This window comes from Brienomyrus brachyistius, chromosome 3 (assembly GCF_023856365.1).
Source record: "Brienomyrus brachyistius isolate T26 chromosome 3, BBRACH_0.4, whole genome shotgun sequence".
In the NCBI taxonomy this organism is placed as follows: Eukaryota; Metazoa; Chordata; class Actinopteri; order Osteoglossiformes; family Mormyridae; genus Brienomyrus; species Brienomyrus brachyistius.
Window position 1 is genome coordinate 2,359,036 of NC_064535.1, and position 9,981 is coordinate 2,369,016.

The 9,981-nt window shown below is 45.3% G+C and overlaps 1 protein-coding gene across 1 annotated transcript; it reads left to right on the top strand.

Moving 5' to 3' along the window:
• pkd2l1 (polycystic kidney disease 2-like 1) lies at positions 1-8,607 on the top strand. Its single transcript, XM_049007727.1, has 14 exons — positions 1-293; positions 688-801; positions 2,031-2,158; positions 2,360-2,613; positions 2,867-3,091; positions 3,278-3,506; positions 3,700-3,870; positions 4,583-4,764; positions 5,490-5,610; positions 5,698-5,796; positions 5,881-6,002; positions 6,249-6,366; positions 7,288-7,409; positions 8,370-8,607. Exons 1-14 carry the CDS (start codon positions 26-28, stop codon positions 8,605-8,607), a joined length of 2,391 nt encoding a protein of 796 aa, XP_048863684.1. The 5' UTR covers positions 1-25.
• Positions 8,608-9,981: the final 1,374 nt, after the last annotated feature.

Genomic DNA, 9,981 nt, shown 5'->3' on the forward strand with positions numbered 1-9,981 from the left:
TCCAAAGTCGAGGCTTCACTCCGTCATGCTGGAGAAGCAGGCAGAGGCTCCCTTTGGCATGCAGCTGCAGTGTGAGATGGACAGCCTGGGCCGCAGGGCCTGGGTGAATCCCGCGTACAGCGGCTCCCCTCCGCCCTCGCCCCTCACCATCAGCGCCATCTGCAGCACCGGGGCCGGCCCGGGTAATCCGTACGAGCCGGCAGCGACCCCCACGGCGAACGGGGGCAAACCAGAGCGCCAAGTGAAGGAGAAAAGGGCAGGCTGCTGCTCGTATATCGCCAGAGGGATACGCGGTAAGCGCATTACAACCACCGGGGGGCGTGTTTCTCTACATGCAAAACTCCTGTAGAGAACTATTACAAATAAGAGAAATCTAATTTGGGCGCTGTAAGGGGGGTTGGGGGTCAAGATGGTTCCAAGAGGCCACGCACCCCTGTATATAATAATAATAATAATAATAATAATAATAATATTACTATTATTAAGTTTTTTGGATTTTATAGAATTTTTTATAAATAGTAATACATCTGAAAAGGTCCAGACATCAAAATCATAACCGATATTTCTCTATTTATGATTATCATCTGTGTGCTAAATCTAGATCCATCTGTGCCACATGTGATATTTATGATCTCGGAAGGACATTGTGCTTGTTGCTGTATGTGTGATTGAATGTGGTGCGGGCAGGACTGTGGGGGACCACACTGACAGAGAACACCGCGGACGACCGCGAGCTCTACATGAAGACCAGCCTGAGGGAGCTGCTCATATATGTCTTCTTTCTGGTGGACATTTGTCTCTGTAAGTGACCCGACAGCAACTAGCAACCGCGAAAATGAGAGACGTCAGTAGTGAAGGCGGTATTTGCATACTGGCATGTGACTTAGTAGGCCTGTGATCAGAAGGTCACCGGTTCCATTCCCAGGGTTGACAGAGTGATTTGACCACTGGGCCCCTGAGTGGGGCCCTTAACCTGGGCCCCTGAGCGAGGCCCTTAACCTGGTCCTGTTTTCTCAAATGCATGCCGCACAAATGTAAAATGCGACGGGAAGGAGGAGAAGGAAAATGGAGAAAAGGGTGGCTGTGTGACCGTCTACTGGATCCTGTGCAGCGGCAGGACAGGGTCTGGGGGGTCGAGCTGCGTCATCATCGGGGCCCCCAGCTGTGCCTTCTGTTTGCTCCGACGCTTGTTTGGTATCAGGTCACATTACGTCACCTTCCCGTGAGTGTTGTCGTGTCACAAAGCCTCGCGGCCGGGTGGCATGCGGGCCTGGCTGTGTCCTGCCTGATAACCTCCGCCCTGACTCGGTATTGACTCCATTCATGTGGACTGTTTGTCAAAGATGAAGCCGCTGGCCTTTCTGTCTCTCGCCTGCATTGTGCTGGCCTCCGCGACCCACCCCGGTGCTCAATTACCCCGTTAATGGCACGGGCCTCATTGGGGGCCCTTATCTCTGCGGCCGGGAAGACAAACGCAGCAGAGCTGAACAAAGTGTGATATGCCAGCCGTGCCGTATATCCAGGGCTGAATCAATGGGCCCTTTGAACAGGACACTGTTCTCTGCATGTAAACAGCAGAGGTTTTGTACACCTCCAGTTTAGTTTAATTTATGTTTGCAGTAAATCGTGGCTGGTGATTTATTATTTCAGCAGATAATAGGGTTTACTTTTTTTAGCCTTCCTCCACAATTCTGAGGTTATTAAGTAAAGAACCTGTCACTGTTTTTTACAGGCCTTTATCCAAAGTGATGTTTGTGTGGCTAACGCCTTTGTCCAAAATGACTGCAAAAGCGGGAACAGACGGCCCCTGGAGTCGTTAGGGGGTTAGGGGCTTCGCTCAGGGGCCCAACAGTGACGTCACTCTACCAATCATGGGATTCGAAACAGTGACTTGTACCTCACAAGCACAACCCCCTAAGCCACAGATCCATGCATCACCTCGGCACTCATAGCCAGTTTGCTTTGCAGTGACTTATGGCATGACGAGCACCAGCGCCTACTACTACACTCATAGCCAGTTTGCTTTGCAGTGACTTACGGCATGACCAGCACCAGCGCCTACTACTACACTCAAGCCATGACCGATCTTTTCGTCAACACAGCCAGTAACAGTGGAGTCACCTTTCAGTCCATTGGTTGTCAGGCAGACTTTTGGTCTGTAAGTACTGAGTCTCTTACGTCAAATGGAGATTATGTTTCACTGTGTTACAAACAGTATGTAATGACTGCAGCATCTTAATCTTACTACGCTTAGTTATTTTATGAATATTATATAGCCACTACTGCAGTTTGAACCTCATAATGCCACTTTCTTTGATGTTGACTATGATATTTGTTATGGATCTGAACTTGTAAATAGTTCACACAGGGTCCCCTGCTGGACGGCCTCTACTGGACCACCTGGTACAACAACCAGCCTCTCCTACCCCAAGGACACTCCTTCATCTACTACGAGAATCTCCTTCTGGGAGTGCCCCGCATTCGGCAGGTCAAGGTCAAGAACAACTCCTGCACCGTCTATAAGGACTTTCGGCAAGACATCACAGGCTGCTACAACTCGTACGACAGCCAGATAGAGGATGAGAGTCCATTTGGCCTCATCAATGGAACTGCGTGAGTCACAGTCATGTGTCTGTGTCGTACATATATAGTGTGTGAGTAAATGGTTATGCACAAATCTGCCTTTATAATACCCTTATTATAAGGCACTTACATGTGAGCTATGACTCTCTATGTCAGGGTTGCCCACAAAAGTAAAATCTTACCATCAGCGCCAACCCGCCCCCACTTGGTGTAACAGAACAGTTTAGGCATCGGTAACTTTCACATGAGCACTTTGGTGCTGATGTTCCCTTCGCCCATCCAGCTGGACCTACCACACAGAGGCGGAGCTCAACGGTTCGTCCCAGTGGGGAATTCTGGCAACATACTCTGGAGGGGGGTATTATCAGGATCTACAGGCGACGGTGCAAGACTCAGCTGATGTTCTCCAGGAGCTCATGAGCAACCTGTGGCTGGACCGAGGAACCAGGGCTGTCTTCATCGACTTCTCCACCTACAACGCCAACATCAACCTGTTTTGTGTCATCAGGTAGTAACCCTGTCCCCCCCTCCCCCAATCTCGTTCATGCTCATTTTTGATTGGATGCCCTACCAAAACAAAGCAGTCATAGCAAACAATTCTGGAGTCGAGTTTCAATTTCAATAAAAAAATAATGCTGAATGTTAAATGGACAAAAACGCTCAGTGTTGTAAAAAGGTGTACCTTTCGCCGTAGCCTGCTTGTTGAGTTTCCTGCAGCAGGGGGCGCCGTCACTTCCTACCAGTTCAGGACGGTGAAGCTGATTCGCTACGTCAGCACCTGGGACTTCTTTGTCTTTGGCTGTGAGATGGTTTTTTGCCTCTTCATTTTGTACTACATTGTGGAAGAGATCTTGGAACTTCGTATCTACAGATTGTCCTACTTCACCAACATCTGGAATATTCTGGATGTGGTGGTCATACTGGTGAGGGAGACGGACATATTTGCAGAGAAATACTGATTTATTCTTATGTCTTATTAATGTTTCACGTATTTTTGTGGGTTTAAAATGTCAGAATATCGAAATAGGAGCAGAATCTCTAAAGGCCGCAGTGTCTGGTCTGGCCAGTGTCGGTTCCCTTCGGGTCATTTAACTTTCCGGTCTTTTCTTTCTGCAGCTTTCCATCATTGCTATTATATTCAATGTCTTTCGGACGGTCCAAGTGAATAATTTACTGGGAAGGCTTTTGAAAAACCCGGAAAATTATGAAGACTTCCATTTTCTTGCGTTTTGGCAAACACAGTATAACAACATGAATGCAGTCAATCTCTTCTTCGCATGGATTAAGGTAAAGTTGCAGCACCCATGCAGTGTCTCTCTTACCCGCATGCTCCAGTGGGGGTGCTGGTCCCTGACCCCCCCCCCCAGCCCAGGGCACATCCTCTCCCCAAATTTGTTTTTGCGGGGTTATTAAATACACCACCGGTCAAAGGTTTTTCCAAAACCCCAGGTTTTTACCACTGTTCCATTTATTTCATAAACTGCTGATTTACTATCTTTGTTAAGCTTTGGAACGTTGAGTGAACAACTATAAATGAAAATATAAGTTAAATAAAGCAAGTTTCCCTTTTAGCATGGAGAGAGTGTGTAACAGTGCATGTCTGACATCCTCTTAACTGGTTGTGTGGTGATGAAATTGTGAAATTCTAGGCTGTGCTTTAACTTCAGATGCGCTAAACTGTTTCATCCCACGAAACAGAGCAGTGTTTGATGTCCCTTGTAGTAAGAATGCCTCAAATTTTCTCTCCTGTTATACCTGCTAGTGGAGGTTATTTCGACGAATGAAAGACATGACATTTTCTTGTCAATAAAGGTACTCAAATGGTGAACATACTGCAAATTTATTTGCTAGCAAAGAATATTGAGTATTTTTAGTAGGTGGTACGTGAGTAATATGCAAATGTTGAAAATCTCAATGTGTGCAAAGACTTTTGTCTGCTAGTGTAGATCATCAGTGTCATATTTTAAGTTGCGTTACAGAGACGTCCCTCCCTTTCCAGATATTTAAATACATCAGCTTCAACAAGACGATGAGTCAGCTGTCATCCACACTGGCTCGCTGCGCCAAGGACATCGTGGGCTTCGCCATCATGTTCTTCATCGTGTTTTTCGCCTACGCTCAGCTCGGCTACCTGCTCTTTGGCTCCCAAGTGCAGACGTTCAGCACCTTCTTTACCTGCATGTAAGAGCGAAAGCCGTCCGTCACGGGGGGGACACCGCAGTGACTCCAGCAGCAGGCCTTCCTGATGCCGGGCTCCGGCTGCGGAACTCCGGGGGGGTTCCGGGAGGGGCCGCTTCATTTACAAATGGAAACTGTGTATTTTCAGAACACTGCATTTTTTAAAGACCTCTGACATTCACAAGTTCTGATCCCATCTGACAAGTTATGTGAGCAGCAGGCTCTCCCCCCCTGCCCCCTCCCCACTCCGGTTCACAGCGTATGCCGGCCCACGGTCATCGACAGCTTGGGAACCCCAGGCTCAATTTATGGCAGAATCTGAACTGGCATGGAATTAACCAGCTATTCCGAAAAAGCTGTTACTCTACCTGGTGGATGTTCTGCAGAATTCTTAGGTTGCCAAAGAAAATTATGTTTAAATGATGCATGTTGGTGCGAAATTAAAATATTATATGTGTCAGTGTCTGTTAGCTTAGCCAGTTCAAACACACATGCTACTTTCTGACGCTCATGAAAACGTTCAGCGGTTTCTTATCCTGAGCTTCCTCATTTGTGACCCAGGAACTGCCTGTATTACTGGTTATTTACATTATACGATGTCGTTTTAAATAGTGGTTTCTCCTTATAGTGCAGATATGTAGGTCTAAGCATCATTTCACGCTGCGCGCATTTCATGGCGGAGGTCCGTGTGTTCTAACGAAAACTCTGTTGCCCTGTGTCTCATTCAGCTCCACTCAGTTCAGAATAATCCTGGGGGATTTCGATTACAACGCCATCGACCAAGCCAACAGGGTCCTGGGGCCCATATATTTTGTCACATTTGTGTTCTTCGTCTTCTTCGTACTCCTGGTGAGTTTAACGTTCTGTTTATCATGCTTCATACTCCGAGCACAGAAAGTCGTTCAATGCCTCATAAGAGTCACATTTATTTTCTAGAACATGTTCCTGGCTATTATCAATGACACATATTCTGAAGTCAAAGAGGAATTATCTAAGGATCAGGATGAGTTTCAGTTCACCGACATCATCAAGCAGGTAGCTGCGCCGCCGTATCCTCCTGCCGTGCGGAACAGTGATGAAGGAGCCTAACGAGCTGCAAAATGTTTTGTTTCATCTCAGAGTTATATGAAGACCTTCATGAAGCTGAAACTTAAAAAAGAGAAGATCTCAGATGTGCAGAAGGCCTTGCAGACTGAATCTAAAGAACTCGAGTTTGAGGAGTTCAGAGAAACCCTGAAGGAGTAAGTGTGAAGCGCTTCTTCACCAGAAGATGACAAGGTGGTTATGCCAGTGCTCCGAGATGTTTAAGAAAACATGAAATTTCAGTGGTTACCAGGTGAAGATATAATGAAGGAAATATATTTCTGACAAACATACCTAAGGCTCAGGTCCTTATATGAGGAGGCATATATGATGTATAAGTGTCGGATCGCGGTGTCTGCTTCGGTGATCACTCCAAAAATGTCTCGTGCGTTTCTCTTCTTCAGAATGGGCCACAGTGATCAAGAGATTTCAGCAACCTTCTCTACGTTTGACCAGGATGGAAACCATGTTCTGGATGAGGAAGAGCAGAGGAGGATGAAGCAGGAGCTGGAAGCTAAACGGGTTGGTGGAGGTGGACATATGATCTGCTAGGGTGTATATTTTTATTTATGTACAATTATTCTCACTTGTACATAGTGACTGATGCATACGCTGCTCTCTCCACTGACTGCATTTCATTTGGAATTACAGTGGTACCTTGGAATGTGAACTTTATTCATTCTGTCGAGTTGCGATTTGGTCAAATTTCCCCATAAGAAATAATGTAAATGAATTTAATTCATTTGCAGACCCCCAAATGATTGCTTATTTTACCTATGTACCTTCCTAACTGATAAAAACATTAACAATCAATATGAATCTAATGCAGACATGAAAAAGCAATTGATATGAAATAAATGACAATATATGAGCCCATTACCTGTATTAAGGTGAACTGATGGTGTACTGGCAGTGGCAGGTGGAGAGGAGGAGGGGTGGAGGGGTTAGGATTTGGAACAGGAGTTTTTTCGCGCCCGACCCATTTGAGGTCTGAGTTAAACGCATTTGGACCCATACAAATTTTAGCAGGAACAACTTCCAAGATTTCGTTTGAGGTCCAAATCTGAAAAAAATCACGTTCAACGTCCGAATTGCTTAAGAAGTTTGAGTTCTACCGTTACCTGTGTTCCTGTCTTAAACTGGTGGATTTTTATTTCCAATTCCTATTGTCATTGCCTTACCATTGCTGCCCCAGCAGGTTCGTTGTACTGAAGCATAATTTCAAAGCTCTCTTATCTTATCATACAGCACATACAGCTCCTACAGCATGTGTGCAGAACATTTGTTGTATGTTTCTAGCATGTTTTTTAGCCTTGGTCTGTCATTCTGTCATTGGAAAAACCTCAAAGGCTTCCCCAGACAGAGGGCAGCTCTTCAGGATCACAAACGTTCTGTAGTCAGATTTATCTTCTGAATGTTTTTTTTTTTTTTAACAATTTTAAGGACGCTCTCAGTGCCGAGCTACAGAACCTTGGAAAAAGCTATGGGGACAAAAAGCTCCAGGAGTCTGCAGAGCTCTGCAACCTGGAGAAGACCAGCGCTGTCAACCCTGAGGAATTTCAAAGGTAAATGTCCACTGAGCAGTACAACATATTGGATTCTAAACACTGCATTTTCAGAAGGGAACCCGTCCCTTCACTTTAGAGGGAAGAGCACAGCTAAACATGATAAAAATAACAGTACAGAACAGAACAGAATGGAACATAGCAGAACAGAATGGAACATAGCAGAACAGAATGGAACATATCAGAACAGAATGGAATATAGCAGAACAGAATGGAAGATAACAGAGCAGAAAAGAACATAGCAGAGCAGAAAGGAACATTGCAGAGCAGAATGGAACATATCAGAACAGAATTGAAGATAACAGAGCAGAATGGAACATAGCAGAACAGAATGGAACATAGCAGAACAGAATGGAACATAGCAGAACAGAATGGAAGATAACAGAGCAGAATGGAAGATAACAGAGCAGAATGGAAGATAACAGAGCAGAACGGAAGATAACAGAGCAGAACGGAACATAACAGAGCAGAACGGAACATAACAGAGCAGAACGGAACATAACAGAGCAGAACGGAACATTGCAGAGCAGAAAGGAACATTGCAGAGCAGAAAGGAACATTGCAGAGCAGAATGGAACATAGCAGAACAGAATGGAACATAGCAGAGCAGAATGGAAGATAACAGAGCAGAATGGAAGATAACAGAGCAGAATGGAAGATAACAGAGCAGAATGGAAGATAACAGAGCAGAACGGAACATAACAGAGCAGAAAGGAACATTGCAGAACAGAAAGGAACATATCAGAACAGAATGGAACATATCAGAACAGAATTGAAGATAACAGAGCAGAACGGAACACAGCAGAGCAGAAGGAGCTTTTCCCTTCAGTTGATACTCAGTAAACACAGTGCGGAGGGGGAGACACAGCGGCCCTTTCAAAGGGGAGCTGGCAGCTGCGTTCCGGCATAATGGCCCCAGCGCAGTGCCTGAAGCGTGGTTCTGCTTTCTCTCCGCCGAAGGCTCATGAGGCAGGTGGTGCAGCTGGAGCGCTCACTGGCCGTGCTCACGTCCCATGTTGACTCCATCACGGCTGAGGTGCAGTGGCTGCAGGGGAACAAAAGCGGACACAAAGACGTCCCGGGCAGACAGGCGGGGGGCCGGGCCCAGGTGGGTATCGCATTTCTCTGCGCCCATTCACAGCGCAACAAACAACATGACGCAAATGCACCACCGCAGCTCTCCAGAGATCCTTTATAAAGCGGTGTACTCCTTTTGTTCATGCTTCCATAAACTGTGGACACATTTGGAAAATCTGTAAAATTTCTAATAATAAACTCTAAAAAATGTCATTTCATTTAATTTCATTTAAATGAAATAACGTCTTCCATAATGGAGTGGTGAATGGAAAGGAGAATCATGTACACAACCTGGCAACCCCAGGGAAAAACCCAATAAGTTAACGAGGGAAACCTCATTAACCTCACACCTGCAAGGCTGCTGCTAATTGTTTTCTTTATACAGCCTGGAGTTCTATTCTTCGACATCCCTAACATCCCGAATGTGAATCTGTCTAAAATCTGTGTGTTTTGTGTCTGGGAGTCTTGGGAATAAAAGACATTCGATGTATTTCTATAGGATGACAGACGTTCTCCTGATGGAACCGCCTTAGTCAACCTGGAAGCTGGAGTGCGTGATAAGATTACATCCTTCACAGCGGTTGCCCCTGCAGAGAGAGCCCCCTCCTGGGGGATTGAGGGGACACGCCCCTTGTTTGGCCAAGTATCACGGCCTGAGATTACAGAGAACATCAAGCTCAGTGTTCAGCCAAAGAGCCATCTGTAGAAGCATGAGCTGACCTCTCACTCATCACTAACACCCCAACTTGCAGTGTGACACATCACTTCAATTCTGACTGATAATTGTACATTAGATGGCAAATATGTTTGGCTCATAAAGCATGGCTATAATTTAAAATATTTTAGCAAACTGCCATTTGTCATGAAAAACCTTTAGGAAACATGAAATTATGAAGTGTTCCAAATTCTCTGTTCTCCCTAATCATCCTGTAGAAACCAGTGTGAGATTTATACCTCTAAAATCTCACCAGTGTGAGATTTATACTGAAAATTAAATTTATACCTCTATGGAGAAAGGCAGGAGCTTTCGGAAGAGATTTTCCAAAAGTGTATAACTGCAGACGTAAAGCATATATCCTGGATATTCCTCCCTACACACACAGGCATGCATAACTGGTTCGTAAAGACTAAGGCACCTTGTACAGGGAAGAAGAAAGCAGAGGAAAGTCCGTTCCGCCCCAAACACTCACTCACCACCTGCTTGTTTTAGTCGAAAGTCCTGGACCATAATTCACAAGATTAGAAAATCATTAATTTTGACATTAATTGCACCTTTTTTGCCAGACTGAAGTGAAATAAAAAAAGATAAATATTTGCTACTTTTCACAGTGTTGCGCCACCTGTTCATATCTGCACCAATAAGGGGCTGAAGGCTTCTGAAATATTCCGAATATTATGTTGTGAAGTTAATGTGACGTCGTCTTTTATGCAGCGCTTATGTGGATGTTAGATGTCTCTAAATATCCGGTGTGTGACGCGTGATATTACACACATC

What these genes read in the sequence shown, in the direction of transcription:
- pkd2l1 (XM_049007727.1), top strand. Translation starts at nt 26, where the DNA reads ATGCTGGAGAAGCAGGCAGAGGCTCCCTTTGGCATGCAGCTGCAGTGT. An exon ending in TCTGGTGGACATTTGTCTCT is followed by an intron (nt 802 to 2,030) that starts GTAAGTGACCCG and finishes TTTGCTTTGCAG; the next exon opens with TGACTTACGGCATGACCAGC. An exon ending in AGGAGCTGGAAGCTAAACGG is followed by an intron (nt 6,367 to 7,287) that starts GTTGGTGGAGGT and finishes AACAATTTTAAG; the next exon opens with GACGCTCTCAGTGCCGAGCT.